The sequence below is a fragment of the Diorhabda sublineata genome, chromosome 2 (assembly GCF_026230105.1).
Source record: "Diorhabda sublineata isolate icDioSubl1.1 chromosome 2, icDioSubl1.1, whole genome shotgun sequence".
NCBI classification, from domain to species: domain Eukaryota; kingdom Metazoa; phylum Arthropoda; class Insecta; order Coleoptera; family Chrysomelidae; genus Diorhabda; species Diorhabda sublineata.
This window is the reverse complement of record NC_079475.1, coordinates 13,509,042-13,527,253: the sequence shown is the minus strand read 5'-3', so window position 1 is coordinate 13,527,253 and position 18,212 is coordinate 13,509,042. Positions and strand designations below refer to the sequence as shown.

The window sequence follows — 18,212 nt, the reverse complement described above, 5'->3', positions numbered from 1 at the left end:
ATAGTAGTCTGCCATCAGTGAGACGCTCAATTTTTCCTAGTATCTTTTTCCTATCTTCTTAATATCCAAATGAAATCATTCACCGTGCTCTCCATCCAATTTCCTAAATTTTCTGGAAAATAGTCGAAGTCGGAATGAAGAAAATGAAACTCATTAGGCAACCTAAAGCTTGAAATGCTGTTAACATTCTTTTGATGATTTTTTTGTAGTTAGGCTCTTTATTATTACGTAATGACCTCTTCAAAGGCAATCCACTCTTCTCTTTGAGGATCCGTCATGGTTGTGATGAATTGTAGATAAACCATAAGCCATAATATCTAGTTCCAAGAAAACACCTTCTTTCAATTTCCATCTCATGGAAGTGACATCACAAATTGCTTCATCAATCAATTCTGCAGAAGGACTTTATGAAAAGGTATCAAAGTTAAGCTTCCTAGGAAGCCAACACTTTTTGGTCCAGTGATTTGTTCGTTCTCTATCCTATAGACAAAAAAAGCAAGGGAATTCGGTAAACTCAGATTGTTCTACGAGCAACATGCCCAAGATTTTAAAATCACCGTACACTTGCCAATCGTGGTGTTTAAATTTTAATTTGCAAAGAACCAATTCTAAGTTCTTGTATGTTTCCTTGAGGTGTACGGAATGACCGATAGGAATGGAAGCATAGAAACCGCCATTGTGAAGGAGAACTACTTTAAGGCTTCTTCTTGAAGAATCTATTAAAATACGTCTCTGTGCTGGGTTGTATGAGATCTTATATGTATTCATCAAACCTTCAATATTGGTACAATGAACCAACTCGTCATTTTGGACGAAGTACCATGAGGAAGACACTCCCGGCAAAAGTAAGATTTTGATCCTTGATCCAAGAAGATTCTTGTCTCTTACCAAATGATTTAGCTCGTTCTGGGAAAGCACTTTCGGACTGCCGTCATCTTCAAATTCAAAGTCAGACACCGAACACACGCAGACCTGTGGGTAGACCCTCTAAGAGGTGGTACGAGAGTTAGAGTTCAGCTTCTCAGGAAGATCCAGAGGAGAGCCAAACGTACAGGATTGAACAGGACCTGGTCCTATTGAAAGAGGAAGAAGAAGGATTCAGGTACAACACTATCAACAGCGCGAAGAAACCAACAAATCTGAAACCGCACAAAATGTTGATGATATTATTTTTTTAACGTACCTTTCTAGAAAACCAAATATTTTCTACACCTTCTATGTGCTTGCATACTCTGTTACATGTAGTAGATATCACCATCTACCGATCTAATTTTGGTGTCATTTTTCCTTGATTGGAAGCTTGGCGTTGAATTTCCTATCAAGTACATACATCCACAAGGATTTTATTGGGGATATTGAGCCCTTTCGGTCTTTCTTTTTCTCGAAATGTATCCTGTATCTAGTACGGTGTCTTGGCAGAGTCTTGTAGTACCACTAGAATGGTTTTTTGGACATTCCTTTTCTTTTAGACCAGCATAAGTTCAGTCTGTGTTTTTAAATAATATCGAATATCAACTTCATAATCCCAGCTGACTTCAATGGCCTGTTATGATAGACACGTAAGGCATCTAAACCTCCTGTCCAGATATTCATACTCCTTCCTGCGCTGTAGTTTTATTCTGTTTATAATCGGTGTGAAAGCTCTAATCTCGATTTTCTTAGGATTGACTGGAATTTGTGTGTTTTTGCAGCTGGTCTCTACTATTTTTATATATCTCCGAGTGATTTGTAGTAGGGAATTAAGAGGGGGTCTACGGGCGATAAAGATCTTTAGCGTAGCAAACTACATCACACTCTACTTCCTTTATTTCCTCCAGTAGTTCTTTTACTACTAAATTCCATGGCAACGAAGATAAAACAAAAGCTTGTAAGCGAGTTGACTGCCTCCACTGGTGATTTTACCCTAGTGTTTGCTATCGTTAGTCTAGACATGGTGTCTAATTATTTTTTTATAGATGGATTGATTATTTGTGTTCTATTTAGGGAGCTTTTAAAAGTGAAATTGTTGAATCAACTCTGTATAAAAATTTCTACTGTAAAGTTTCAGTTTCCATCTATGTCTTTAACAGATATACTATTCATACTTTTATATGATTGCATTTTTCATTTTCTTCCTCTTATCTTATCGAAAGGCACTTTTAACTCCTTATTTTGAAATTCATGTATTTTAATTATTGGCAAATGCTAATGAAAAAAAATCATTGGAATTCGTCTTGAAAAAGTATAATAATATAATAAAAAATATATATTGCGAGGTGAAATTGTACAAAATTAGTCTTTTCTCAACTTTATATGGCTTTAACCTTAATGTAATCCACAATAAGTTGTCCACCATTATTCCAGCTAGGCAACCATTGACTTCTGCTCTCATAGAACATTTTTACTTGCACATTATTTCGATTTTTCCAAGGTTTTAGAACATCTCCAGACTTGAAATCATTTGGAAAATCGTTGATGCCACCCACTCCGATACCGATTACTAAATGAGCCTGAAAATAAAGTCAATTATCACTCAATATATCTAGGAGTCAGTTATCACTTACAACTCTATACATATAATCGTAAAAATTGAAGTTCTCATAAACTTAAATACAAACCAGTGATTTGGTCAATATACAAAGATTGCTACTAAGCTTCGGAATATGGCAACACTGATGTGAATATGTCAAATCTGACATCGCCATCATAAAGTTTGACATGGTGAACGTACTGTGAACGTGTTGTCAGACGACAGATATTTGATACATTCATCTTGGTCAAAAAATGGATTCAAATAGCCGCTTTTGACGTGGATTGAATCAACAACAGTGTGCCGATTTACTCGGTTCGACTTTTGTTGATGAAGCATCATCTCGAGCCACCTTGTTTTCCTAATTCTATTGTGTCCGTACTTCGATACAGGATGAATTTCGTGAAGGTTGTCCAAAATCGACTGTTGTGCCAGACAACATCGATGCTGTTGGTAAACTCATATTGCAGGATCTTCATTCGACATACCTTGATATTGAGACATACTTGGGTATTAGTTCCACTCCTAATTTGTTACCGCGTAATTTCACAATCGCTCAAAAAGCTCGTGGCTATTGATGCGAAGAAATGCTGAAAAAATTCAAAAGACGTCTCTAGACTAAGCAAGAAACTAAACAACAATGGACTGTTTATGACTTTCAAGACGAGCCAAATCCAACACGAAGCACTTCGAAGTTAATGGTTACATGTTTTTTAAGAATAACTGGACATGTCACCATCGTTTATCATTAAATGGTACATCAGCATTTTTTTGCTAAAAGTGTTTGTAAAAATCCACGAAAATGCGAGCTGTCATACATCAGTTCACACGCTTTTGAAAAGTCAAAACATGGAATATTTTATCGGAATGGCCATATCAAATTATAAATATTTAGTTTTATTTATGTCCAAACTTGAGTAGCAACCCTCGTATAACAAAGTCATTTCTTCTAAGACCGAAAGTAAACTAAAGAAGATATTGATGAATTTCTGTGCAGTTAATTCAAACACATTTATTTCTTGATAATGATTTTTAATTAGAAAATTATTTGATTTTCACTTACGCGAACTGGTGGTTTACTTGTATAGCCAAAAGATGGAATGTCTGTAGAGTTTATAGCGCCATATCTTTGTCCATCTATGAATAGTTCAATTTTTTCTAAAATAGTTTTAGTATTCATTTTTTTGTACAGAATTTCATATATTTGAAATTATTTTGTTATATCTCAAATTTCTCGTTAAATTGAAAAAACTCCGACTTAGTACTATAAATTGTTGTAAGACGCCTATGGGGACAATCTCTATCTCGTGTGCGTGTTTTTGAGTGATGTAAGCACTTTAGTGAGGGCTAAGAGAGCACTGAAGATGACCAGCGCCCAGGTCGCCCTATGATTGTTCCAACTCCGGAAACAGTGACCAAATTGTGGGTACAGATATTCGAATGAGTATTCGGATAATTACAGAGGCTGTAAAAACTGATAAAGAAACGGTTAGAAAAATTTTATACGAGGAATTACTCATGACAAAAATCTGTGCTAAGTTGGTGCCAACAAATCTGACCAAAATCGCTTACGTCAAAGTTTGTGCTCAGATTTCCTTGAAAGGTTAGAGAGGTTGAAAAAGATTTGCTATGTAAGGGACCCGATTTGAGTCGATGGAAGCGGTAAAGCAAATAACGGCAGAACTCCTAAAGGCATTCACCAAAGAAGACTTTCAGCACTACTTCGATCAATGGAATAAACGTATGGAAAGATGTGTGGCGATGGAAGGGGAGTACATTGAAGGGGAGCATTCGAATGTATAGGAATTTTCATAATAAAACCCTTTTTCGTAACCAGTCTCGTTATTTAATAGCCTGACCTCGTATTGCAATAAATTAGTGATCCTTTACTTATGAATTTTAAAAACATGTTTACATAAAATCAAACCTTAAGTTATTTGAATATAAAAAAATTGTAAATTATAATATTATAAAATATACTAAACATGGATGTTAATGAAGGAATTAAATCTCCTAAAAAAATACAGAGGTATATATCGCAAATTATACTTAAGAAATAGTAAATGCTGAAATAGAATTATTGACCAAAGAAACAGCTGAAATAAATGACATTAATGGAATTAAATAAAAAAATGAATGGTATTGAACAAACATTTTTCACGATTCTGCCGAAACTACTGACAACATTAAAATGAAATTTTCTCTGTACCACGGTGGTAAGAACGCATCTTTTGCACCTATTTCGAAGCTATATGCTAATATGATAAAAATGGATGTGAATGGAGGAATTGAATCTCTCAAAAGCAAATACAGAGATGTATATTTCACAAACTATACATAAAAAATCAAAATGACCAAACCTAAGAACACCTGGATTACAAAAAGTATAATAATATCATGTGAAACAAAATAAAATCTTTATAAATCATGTAGGGAAGATGGAAATAACGAATCATCCAATATTGAATACAAAAAAAAAATATTAGATAGGCTAACCGGTATGCTGACATGGAATTTGTGACCAACGAAACAGTTAAAATCAATGACACTAATGGAATTAAATAAAAAAGTAAAAAAACAAATGCAAAACTCATAATACTCATATAGCTCACGCTCACAGAACTGTCACATTAGCCTCGGAAACTGGACGGAGCATTGACGACGACACGGCACGAAAACGGAAAAAACGAGTATGGAAAGAGAACATAGTAAGACTCGGAAATTGGAACATTACATCATGGAGCAACAAAGGCTATGAGGTGGTCTTAGAAATAGAGAAAAACAAAATAGATTTCTGCGCACTTTCAGAGACCAAGAAGAAAGGCAATGGCAGTCAAAGGTACCAAAACTACATACTGTTTTATAGTGGAGTCGACAAGAACTTGCGAGCACGGGGAGGAATAGGGTTACTAGTGAATAAAAAACTTGAAAAAGATATTAAGGAAGTACAGTATATAAGTCATAGCGTCATACAGATAACAGTAGAGCTGGCCAACGAAAGAACACACCTACTAAGTATATATGCACCGGATGTAAGCAAACCGAAAGAAGAAAGGGAAGCTTTTTTTGATGCCTTGCAAGCTACGTTAGACAAAATACCCAGTAAAGACAAAGTGTTTATTATGGCCGACTTTAACTCAAGAATTGGAAACACAGTTATCCCAGGAATCATGCATAGTTTCAACGAAGAAGCAGTGAATGATAACGGAGATATATTGATAGATGTATGCGCCCTCAACGAATTACGTATCAACAACACATATTTTGATCATAAGGAACAACAAAAGTACACCTTCGCTAACACGAGAGGCCAAAAATCAACTATTGACTACATAATTACAAACAGAAAAGTCCACCCCTCCCAGATACTTGACGTACGGGTATTAACATTGGCAAATATCGGCACACAACACGGTTTAGTATTGTGTAAATACCGCGTATCCCACATAATAAAGAAAAGAAAAACACCCAACTACGTATCGAAATTTAATATAGAGTCGCTTAAGGATGAAAGCATTAAAAACCTCTATCAAAACAGACTCCGCGAAAAAATTGTCCAAAACCCTATAAAAGAAACCGACAACGTAGAAGTCGCCTGGGAGAAACTAAAGAATAACATAAAGAACGGCGCAAAGGAATCCCTAGGAGAAAGAACAATAGACACGAATAGAACACACAATAAACCCTGGTTCACTCTAGAAATTAAGGAGCTGGCAAATGAAAAAAAGAAAGCGTACATAAAATACATTACCAATAGAACACAGGAAGAATACGAAGTCTATAAAAGAGTGAGAAATAGAACAACCAACACAATAAAAGAACTGAAAAAAACATACTGGGAAAATTTCTCAGTGGAAATGGAACATGATTTGTACGGAGGCCAGAAAAAAATATGGAACATGATACGAAAAAGGAAGAAACCAATCAACGAGGAGGTAGTGATAAATGTTATAAATCAGGAAACATGGGCAGCACATTTTAAGATCCTATATGATAACAACGGAAGCAGGGACGAAGAAGAAGAAGAAGTCGCAAACCCGCCATCCCCAAACGATCAGGAAGAAACCATCACATTAGAAGAAGTACAAACAACCATAAAGAAACTAAAGAATAGAAAATCACCAGGTACAGACAATATCCCAAATGAACTACTGAAGAACGGGGGCCCAGAAAACGAAAAAGAATTAATAAAACTGTACAATAAAATAGAAAGAACTGGAGTAATACCCGAAGAATGGAGAACTAGTATAACTATACCTATATACAAGAAAGGTTTAAAATCAGATCCGAAGAATTACAGAGGCATAACGCTACTTAGTAGTGTGTTAAAGTTATTTACCAAGATACTTGCAAATAAGATAACTGCTAAGGTAGGCATCTCAGAAGAGCAACAAGGCTTCCGCCCAAACAGATCCACTATAGACGCAATATTTATATTACGCCAGTTGATAGAGAAATCCATAGAATACAATAAACCCATGTACACATGTTTCGTAGATCTAAAGCAAGCATTCGATAGAGTAAAACTCAACGACTAAATCCACCGACTAAACCAAAAAGGCGTCAAGAAGCATTATACAAATCTAGTAAGGCAACTTAACATCAACACCAAAACAAGAATAAAAACAGACTGTGGGCTAACAAGAGAACTCAAAGTCTCATCCGGCATAAGACAGGGAGATAGCCTCAGCCCATGCCTTTTCAACGTAATAATGGACCAAATAATTGAGAGCGTAAACGAAGTTAATGCAGGATTCGAAATGAATAACCGTCGCCTGAAAATCCTTTGCTACGCAGATGACGCTGTACTTATAGCTGAAAATGAAGACGATCTACAACGCCTCCTTCATAAATTTAACCTGACGGCACAGAGACTTAACATGCAAATCTCATGCGAGAAAACACAAAGCATGGTAATATCCAAAGACCCAATAAGATGCAAGTTGGTAGTAAATGAGCGCATTATAAAGCAAGTAATGAATTTCAACTACTTGGGCGTAGAAACAACGAGCAGCAGAAACATAACGGACGAGGTAGATAAGCAGATCAAGAAAGCAACTAGAATATCGGGATATTTACGGGACATTATATGGAGAAATGAATATATGAGCATAGAAAGTAAGACGCGAATCTACAAGACCTGTATCAGACCCATACTAACCTATGCCGCAGAAACAAGGGCAGACACAACACAAACAAAGAGAAAAATGAGAACAGCAGAGATGAAGATATTACGAACAATAAAGCGTACCACACTCTACGATAGAATACCCAACACAGATACCTTAAGAGAACTGTGAGTACAAGATGTCGTTAGATGGGTAAGAGCAAGACGCCGACAATGGAGAGGCCATGTAGAACGAATGGCTCCAGAACGGATTTCCAAATGGGCCAAAACACAGAAACCAGACACAAGACGCCCAATCGGTAGGCTCCCAAAACGCTGGTACGATAGTTGGACATCGGCTTCACAAGAGGGCAGATGACAGACCTGACAGGACCTCGTCCTACTACAAGAAGAAGAAGAAGAAGATAATACTCATATAAACTATACAGGGTGTTTCAATTAAAAGTGAACCCGTCTCAAAGGTAGCTAGAAAACTGAAAAATAATTGGGTTGTGGTTAGTAAAAAATTTTCTTAACGCCGCCCGTATTCAAAGTAAAGAATATTGAACAAAAATGTTCACACATTTTTCACGATTCTGCCGAAACTACTGGCAGCATTAAAATGAAATTTTTTTTTATACCATGGTGGAAAGAACGCACCTAAGATTTCGAAGATTTAAGCATTGGTGAAGGCTTAATCTTTTCGTCTCCAGATAACAAACAAAACAATATTTTAATCCATTAATAGTCTCGAACGAATAACGAAAAAGAAATTATAAAAGTTTCACACTATTTTTTGTACTTCAGAGTATAACCCTAAGTTAGTCTAACATCTTGAAATATTGGGGTTCACTACAGCATACAAATTCTTAATTAGAAATTTCATATCTTTGGAAATAGTCGGTGAAGCATAGCACACAATTTTTTCACGTGCTCATATAAACAGAAATTCTTCAAAGCCAGTTCTGGGAATCTGTATGGCCAGCTCGATGGTCCTCTCTCTCAATTCTCTCAAACTTTTTACAGTCCTTATGTAAGAATTGATTTATATCGAAGTAACCGCTTGCTTAAAATATGTGATACTACGCATTTCAATTTTATAAGTACTTCGTTATTAATTCCATCGTGAGAGAAATCATTAAATCACCACTACCTATATTTATAATTGTTATAAAATTTTTGAACAAAAGAACTGGTTGAACCGCGCTGAAATTTTGACAATTCCCGACGTTTCCGCTTCCACTTTGAAGCCATTATCAAGAGGGGGATGGGGGTAGAGTAGTTATTGGTTCATTTGCAAGAAATGAACAAATTCCGAGTTCTTCATCTGCTTAGTCCACGCATGAATCACTCCTTTTTTTGTTGATTCCAAGACCTCAATCTTCCCACACCTTGGAATTTCATCAAGAAAATGGAAAGCATCAAGAACACGTGGACAGTACTATCAGTGATGGTTTTGAGCTAACTTATGAGCTAGTCGCCTGGACCTCATAATTATATGGGACTTAGCGGGTTTTGTCTTTATGATGCTTGTTGGAAGTATATTATTGTACTGTAGTGAAAAAATAACTTCAACTTTCGATAACTTTTCAAAAAATATGTTTCTGTTGGAAGTAATCTATAGGAATGTTAACCATTGATAGTTCAGAAGTTTCCTTTTGTTCTCAATTGTCAACCCTATTAACTAACAAAAGTATCAGTAAAAGCTGGATATTGCTTTTTATGTATGAAATAAAATATATTATTGTTATTGTTAATAAAGAAAACTTTTTTGTTCTACCTGGAGTCCATCTCAATCTATAAATGTGAAAATCATCACTTAACGGACCAGTTTTGCGTCTATAGGAGCTCAACTTCTTACTACGGGTCGGTTCAATTGGACTCAGCATTGGGCCTCCGAATAACAAAGATCCTCCAATATCTGTTCCATCGTTTCCAGTAAAAATTTTATTGCCTCGAGAATAAGCGATAACTAATCTATTGTAATTTTCATCTTCTAAATATATTTCTGTAAAGGAAATAAGAAATAGGTAGACTCCTAAGAATTTCTATCTACTTTCACTATGACTCGTTAAATGAATGGTCAGCTCAGCACTCAAAGGCCATGGATGCTAAATGCACCTAGTGCAGGGCATACGTTCTTCCACTGCTCCAGATGGGAAGAAGTGCGAAATTTTTGTACCCAGAGATTAAGTTTTAATATTGTCAATATAATGGGATGCTTGTTTGAATCACAGGAGTCCTGGAAGTACACCAAAATATAGAGGAAGAGAGCAGGAACTAGACATAACGAAGGACAGCTTTTGCAACAAAGCAATGCGAGAGCGGATACCATTGCAAAATGAGGGAGCCCAGGGGGGTTCACTTGATAAGAGTTTGACACTACCTGACAACAACGTCGGGGATCAATGAGGATTTCCCCTCCTACAGGAAAAAAATGAAAGTGTACTTTTGAATCTTCTTCCGATAACTATAATGATACGATTGAGACGATTTGAAAATGTAGCAAAATGTACGGTGGCCATTGCAGTTTAAAGATTTTGTGTCTTAGCCTCAGTTGTTCAAACAGTAGTTTCATTTTCCAATGAAGGGAGCTCAAGCTTGAGGTTTAGCTTAAAGTCTGATCATCAGATGCTCCTTCAAATTGTGTTGGGAGTCAGGTATCTGGAGGTTATTCAATGTATTGTCTCTAACCTATATTGAACTAGTCAAATGCTTAATTACTTTTCTCTATAATAATTTTGTAAAAAAACTCTAGAATGGGGACCGTTTTGTTTGACTCACCCGGGTACATCCATTCTCCAGAAGGAAGCTTTGCTTTAACTTCGAAATCTGCATAAGAAAATGTTATTTTAGAAACAAGTCTTCCGGAAATTACAGGGTTATGAAGTAGATATATTCTACCTTTGCACCGTGCTTGTTTTGATACTGCCCTAGTACACCTAAAATAATTTGGAATGACAGGAACAGGAACAGCTTATAGTGAGAATATGTCAACTATTTTTAAAAATCGCTAATTTTAACAGAACATTTCAGAAACTAATTCGATTCAACATTTAACAAAAACATTTTCCAACGATTGAGAGTCGAGTGTTCATTCTTTGGAAAAGTCAATACTTTTAATAGTTTCATCATACCCATCTGATATATCTATAGTGTTTTCAAATATGTCCTTCTCATCTTGAAGTTTTGGTTTAATTATCAATTGATTATTTCTTATTTGGACCACCTCCTTATCCTTTTTATATATAACAAATTCATAATCCTGAAAAGTAAAAGAAAAAAATATTTATTAACATTCAGCTAAAAGGAAGAATTAAAAACGCATAAAATTCCGTTTTCATCAGCTTTCAGCTTTCATCGAGGGCTGCAGACTTGCAGAAGTGAATGAGAAAAGTTATTCCATTTCAAAAAAATGAGGTCTTCCAAAGGTCTAAGAAATGAGAAATATATATAAGCGTTTTCTTATCGGGAACGTGGCAATGAAACACCAAAGAATACTCATTTTAATATATTTTCCGAGCTTTCGAATACTTATATATTCATCGTCTGAGGAATAATTAATTGAGATCTGGAGTGGCTTTAAGTTGTATAAATTCTTGTGAAAAAGCCACCGCAAATCTCAATTAATTATTTCCCAGACGATGAATATATAAATATTCGAAAGCTCGGAAAATATATTAAAATTATTCTACTTTGGTATTACATTGCCACGTTCCCAATATGATAACGCTCATAATATAGCTGCAGCAAATTTTGGAAAATGAGAACTCTTTATTAAAGTAATAATCCAAGCTTTTGGGAAGTGTGGTTTCCAATATAAGTAGAAAATTAAATGAAAATTCAAACCATATGTGTTAAATATGTAATATTTGAAATGTTTTCAATTTGAGGAATAATTCTTAGGTGTTTTCTTAACGAAGTAAGTAATAGCAAAAGATTAAGGAGCTGGGTTTTACATTGACTGTACATGTTATAATTCTTAAATACGTGAAAATATTTACTTAAAATTGATTTGATCATCAAGTAATGCACATATTTACACAAAATACCACATGATGTCAATTATTAAAACCGATAATTCAAGATATACATGTGTAATATTTACCGTTTTATCTCTAGCCCGGGTTGGAAAGCAAAGGACCGGCCGGAAATGTATTAGTTGACAATAGACCATCTTTTGTGTGATTTATGATAACTAATTTCAATCAATTATTAGGTGCGATTGAAAAAGATTGGTCATTGTCATGGCCGCCACGGGGTAACTCACTAACCTAACGGAGAGGATTCTCTAATGGTCTGATAGCATTATCTGCTATTATGCACCAGAATATCATTGGAACACCATCCACAGGAGGCCTTATTGGCTTATGGCTTGAAGTTTGTCTACTACTTATCTTCAATCCTTTTTGTTCACGGCTGCATTGCGACAGTTCGCTATCCCTAACTTCCTTCTATGCATCTAGCCATTTTAAATGTGGACGTCCTCTTCTTTTTTTGTACCGTCTCCACTTGTGAAGGCTCTTTTCACGGAGTATTTATGTCCTTACTATATAGCCTTTTAATTCTCTCCATTTATCTTGTTCCACTATTAATCCTCCAAAAATTTTTCTTAACAATTCTTTCTCCCATCTCCCATTTAGCCTGGTTTCCATTTAAGAGGTAAGCAGATTTACTAAGATATGCTTAATACCCTTGGTGATCAATGTCCTTTGTATGCGACCCTGAAAAATTGGACTGCAACTTCAAATTAAGTAAATTTTCCATTGAAGATGATGACCGATCGGGAAGGTCATTTCTGTGTCAGTCCCCGAAAATATCGATGCATCGATCGAAGCGTTCATCATATAGTTCACGTCAATTTGGACATAAGAAAATTGCTGCAAAATGGATCCCCAAATTTTTGAATGTTTTGACCAAAAGCGGGCAAGGGTAGAAGCGTCGCGTTCAATCTGTGCTCGATTTGAAAACGATGTAGACTTCTTAAACCGAATTGTTACTATGGATGAGACTTGGGTACATCTCTATAATCCAGAAACAAAGCAACAATCGATGGAATGGCGTCACTCTGGTTCTCCAAGACCTAAGAAGTTTCGTGTCCAGAAATCTGCTGGAAAAGTTCTTGCTTCAGTTTTTTTGGATTACTGACCACTATATGGGAGAAAATTAAAGAGAAAAGACGCGGAGAGCTATCCAAAGGTGTTTTGTTTTTGTAGGACAACACCGCTGCACACAAATTTCATGTTGCCATGCAAAAAATTCGTGATTTAGGGTTTGAATTACTAGAAACACCCCCTTATTCACCAGATTTGACATTGAAATTTTATTTGCTTCTATATAAGGCTAAGAATTTTTCAATATATCCTCCTATGTTTTCGATTTTGTTTACTGTCATTTCCACCAATAGTATCAACTCTTTAGGAATTCCAAGTTTCGCCAGAGCTTGGTACAGGTGTTTGCTCAATATTAAATCATATGCCTGTTCAAAGTCGATAAGTAATAGCTTCAAATTCAGTCCCTGTTCATTCTGTATTCTTTTTAACACGAAAATTTGATCGCAATTCGATTCTTTTGAACCCGCCTTGATGCTCTCCTACTAGTTCGTTCAAGTATTAATATTTATATATACTCTTTCCATTAGATATATTCAATATTTAAGATACCTAATGGAAAGAATATAGGAATCAGAAACAATATCGATAAATAATTCTACTGGAATCATTATACCAATAATGACGAAACGAAATTCTAATATATGTGGCAATTATAGAGAAATCAATTTGCTTAATACCATGTATAAAATACTTACAAAAATAATAAATGAAGAACCGAAAAAGTGGAACTAGAATTACGGTAACATCAACAAGGCCTTGGAGAAGGAAAATCAACAGAAGATGCCATTCATATTAATTAATAGAAATTACAAATTATGTCTTTACTGAAAACTTTCTACCCATTGTCGATTTATTATTTTCATACCTATCGACGCCATCTTGTCTACTTTCGATTTATAAAACGTGGAACTTAAATTAGATAATAACAAAATTTATATTTACGGGTTCATCTGGAATATACTGCTCCACCAACCATTTATCCTCATTTACTGAGCTGCTCTTGAAATCGTCTTCAAAAACTGTTGAATCCTTACATATTAATACTGAACCGCTTACAAGGGATATACTATTTTCACAAGTTGATGTTTGTGTTTTCAAAAGTTCTAAAAATATATAAGAATAAAATAATTTCGCCAGATTAGCATCGAGGAAAAATAATAACAAATACTTCGAAAGATAGAAAAAAGTTTGTTTCGGCTGCATAATTTTTTCTCGCATTTCTAGATAACTTCTTTTCTAAAGAGACACTAGCTAGAGCTCCAAACGTTTAATTCCACTAAAATATAGTTTATTTCATGATATTGACTGGTAGCTATTTGTATTCAAATGCTATATACTATGTCAACTATCAGCTATAGACATCCTGTAAACTTTATGTACTGTGCTAGGAAAAGCTGTAAAGATCCAAGCACGTCGAACGATCTGCATTTTGAAGATATAGATACTAAATGTGAAATACACAAAACTCGACTGACACCCTCGTACAAATAAAGATTAATTTACTTCGCTCCATGTAATCGGCTTTCCAGCACCAAGTTCGACTTCTTGATCTATACCCGAGCTTTCCACAAACCGTTGTCATAAGATACAGAGAAGAGGAATGTACCTCTAGATACCAGAAATTATCTTTATCAAACTGTTGGATTTCGTTTTCAAACAAGACATGAAAATGATTTCCTAGTAGAAACCTAGTCTTTCTCTATAAAATTGTTCTCTTTCACATGTAAAATTGTTCAGCATATTTATGTAATTACCTTTGACAACCCACGATCGATCATTTTTTTTATAACCTAGATTATCATGTTGAACATATACAGTGTAATGTATTTCATCTCCCACGTTTAACGCTAAACTCGGATTATCGTAAACAAAATAGCCCCTCGTTTTCTTCTTGATTTCTCCACTAAACTCTCCCGGCTCATTTTCTGCTAGTGGATCAATTCCCTTTTTCCCGTTGAATACAAACAATTGGTCTAATTCATCAGCTGAAACGAAGAAATAAATAAGTCCTGAAAATCGATTATGTGAGAGGTGTGCCTAGAAGTTCGATAAATGATCCTATATCTTAACGGAAATATGTAGTACGCGCACGCGCTTGCATATGACAATCTAGAGAGGGAGTGCCACATAGCAGAAGACTTGCCCGTTATCGATAATCAAACGTAGTCAGTATGAGAGGTGTCATCGTGCAATGTTGCAAGATCTGTTACATGGAAAAGGCTACAAGGACACATTATATGTTTGTGAAAGTGTACAGAATGGAAGCCGCGAGCAGAAAATGTATTTACAATTGATTCAAACGTTTTAGTCATAGCTAGGAAACGACTGAAGCATTAGCAAGGACATGATTTGTACCATCGTTCGCGCCGATTTGGGTGAGAGAAATATGTGTTCTCAATTTGTTCTGCGCGTTCAAAAAGCCGTTGGAGATTTCATTACCAAGTATGATCCGGATCCATCCTTACTGCGAACCATCATTACAGTGGATAAGACCTGGTGCTACCAGTGCGATGCTGATTCGATGGAATGGCGTCGTTCCCACAGTCTAAAAAATCCAAAGTCAGACAATATTGATCGCCTTTTTCGACAAAGATAGAATCATCCATAAAGAATTCGTTCTTTGGCTAAAATCGAGAAAGACACAATTTTGACTATGACCAATCCGGCGTGTTCGGCCATAGTTGAGCAAGATTGAGTAGTCGGTGCTGCTGCATAATAAGATGACCGCTCACTTTATAATCCACGTGCGCCAATACTTTTTGTGGACTTGGCGTTCATCCAAGGACGTGAGACCTTCGTTCCGAGATGGATTCCAAAAGATTTCATTTTCTGATAGCTTTCAGAAGTATTGTAAACGTTGTCAAAAGTGAGCTATGTACAATAGCGACTAGTTTGAAAGCAATTAAAGGTAATTTATTTGTACCTTTCGTTTCCTTATTTCTCTAACACCATTTACCGAACTTCTTAGACACACCTCGCATATAGTGATCTCTACCGTTTCAAACTAGTGGAGTTTGTTGAAGCTACCTTTGGCAAATAAATTTTTGAAATCTTTTAAAACGATATTATATATATAATATTATAAATATTCTCAATACACTATTGATATTTGTATGCGAAAGATCATTTATGATTGTTTTTCTTTAATGTTTGTAAAGTAATAAAAATGAGAATTGTTTTGCAAACAATAAATAAAACTAATAACAATGTCGCAATCGCATTTCTAGGTTATATTCGTGACATCTCTGTACGTTCTAATTGCTCTGGTTGAATTTTGTTTAAAAAGAAAAAGATGGAATCATGTTTATACACGTTCTTTGTCATTTTTTATCAAATAATCCGTATTTTGTGTTGAATAGTCCATCACGAATGATAGTCATATACTTTTTCCTTAAATCTTTGAAAAGATAACTTCGATTATGGGGGAATAGTCCGATCAGAATTTCTTCCAAAAGGAAAAACTAAATTTAAAACGAATGTTCGCGAAACAATATACAAAGAAAGAAACCCGGAAAATCGGAAAATAGTACTTTTCACACCCTCACGTTATGAGGCAAGTGATGACAAGTTTAAACCCTTTGCAGTGTCTGTCAAGAAGCATAAATATTGAACAACGCGTGAACATCCAGTTGAAATTGAGAAAGAAAAGTGCATGAGAAATGTTGAAATTTGTCAAAGACTATGATTCTAAAAAACAAATTCAGAATTTTCAATGGAGAATTAGTGACTCGACTCGCCTTGAAAAGGCCCATCAGTATTTTCGATTATGGGGGAATATTCCGATCAGAATTCTTGCGAAACGATATGCTAAGAAAAAAACCTGAAAAATGGACAAACGGCTTCTTATTTCACAAGTCACTTTTCATTCGTCAGTTTTTGGCTTCTAAAAAAAATTTAGTATTACGTGATCTCTTGCTCGTACCGAAAGTGGAAAATATGCGAAAAGAAAAATATATAGACTATAAATCTTAAGTTGATATGGCCCCTACAGAGCAGATATCAAAATAAACTAGATGAATTTAGTTTTAATATAATTTAATAAAGTAATTCATTGTAGTGTATTATGAGAATTAAAACCCAATGATAAGAATTTAAAACCAATTCTAAATTCAAAATTATTTCATCAGATATAGTTTTGATGAAATGTCGACCAGTTGCCAACTGATCGTAACTTATAGTGAAAGTACAATTTATGATTCACCTGGCATCGAGGCCCTAAATCCTTTTGGAGAAAAGGCTTCCAATTTCAATTCCGGCACAACATATTGACCATTCACTTCTACTATGATAAAAAAACACAGCCAAGGAAGAAACTTCATATTTTCTAACCTTACAGAATACTTATAAACTCGGGTTATCATTCAGTAGTCTTGGTTTTGATATGTGTTCTTTTATTTTTGAATGACCTCGCGATGGACGTAAATACCAGTGGCGGGCGCTGCTCCATAATATAATTATTATTTCAAATAATTAACATGTGAATAAACGATAATATCAATAAATAAAATATTGAATCGTCCGTTCATTTCACTGATTGTAATGGAAGAGGTGGCTAATCTAACTTCCGTTACGTTGATTTAAAAACCACATTTATTTTTGTATGTAATGGAATTTGTACAGTTTCACTCTTTATGTACATCCAAAATAAATTACTGATAGTAAATTCATATATCCTTGTTTATATTTTTGTATCCATTTAAGTTATTTCATCCTCATACTAGCTGAAGGGCGATAGTGATAACAGGTGACATAATGTGATATTTGAAATCTTTATTATTCAGTCGTATTGGTAAGAAATTTCAATAAATACTATATATTCATATTTCACACCTATCTAGTATATTTCTAGTTTATTTCTATGGTAAACTCTCAATTCTGTCTCTTATGTCTACACCAGAGATATCGGGTACCTTTGTGTCAGTATTTAACATATCTAACTGCTGAACTAAAAAGCTAATGATTGATTAAAAAAAAATTCTGTAATTGCTTTTGAATATTAATCGCAAACTAATTTATGGCATTATCTTCATGATTTTATATGTTTTTAAAGACACAAATATAACATGATCTGACAACAATTTTTCGTCCAGTGGAATTTCTTGTATGTAGACTTAGTTGGGGTTTGCAGAATTTATAGATTTTCAATAAGTGCAATTAGCGTCTTGAAATTTTTTATAGTTTGAATATTTATTTTAAAATCTTGCTTCAATCCTTGCCATATATAATTCTTCATAAAAAAAGTGAACTAGAATTAGTTGCACCTGAGAATTACCATTAGCACGTGTAGAACTTTTGATTAATTAATTTTTCAGCATTCGTTTTTCCGTAGAAGAGAGAGGGAGAGATAGAGAGAAGGAGAAAGAGGGAAATTCCTTATTGTCAAAACTTGTTTACAATTTGTAGACAAAAGCTTGTAAAGAACTAAGAAACAAACATACATATAACTGAATACAAAGACACAAATAAGATGAATCTAAATATA

General features: G+C 34.9%; 1 protein-coding gene across 1 annotated transcript; it reads right to left on the bottom strand.

Moving 5' to 3' along the window:
* Positions 1 to 2,207: 2,207 nt before the first annotated feature.
* Positions 2,208 to 17,144, bottom strand: LOC130440579 (beta-1,3-glucan-binding protein-like). Its single transcript, XM_056773833.1, has 8 exons — positions 16,932 to 17,144; positions 14,485 to 14,715; positions 13,673 to 13,833; positions 10,754 to 10,881; positions 10,401 to 10,558; positions 9,397 to 9,624; positions 3,573 to 3,667; positions 2,208 to 2,489 (listed from the first exon to the last, which is right to left on the bottom strand). Exons 1-8 carry the CDS (start codon positions 17,089 to 17,091, stop codon positions 2,289 to 2,291), a joined length of 1,362 nt encoding a protein of 453 aa, XP_056629811.1. The 5' UTR covers positions 17,092 to 17,144; the 3' UTR covers positions 2,208 to 2,288.
* Between the last annotated feature and the right edge of the window lie 1,068 nt (positions 17,145 to 18,212).

Coding starts and splice junctions, on each gene's coding strand:
- LOC130440579 (XM_056773833.1), bottom strand. CDS start 17,091: ATGATAACCCGAGTTTATAAGTATTCTGTAAGGTTAGAAAATATGAAG. Junction 10,559..10,753: donor ACTATAGATATATCAGATGG/GTATGATGAAAC, acceptor AAATTATTTTAG/GTGTACTAGGGCAGTATCAA. Junction 2,490..3,572: donor CAAGTAAACCACCAGTTCGC/GTAAGTGAAAAT, acceptor CTTTATTTTCAG/GCTCATTTAGTAATCGGTAT.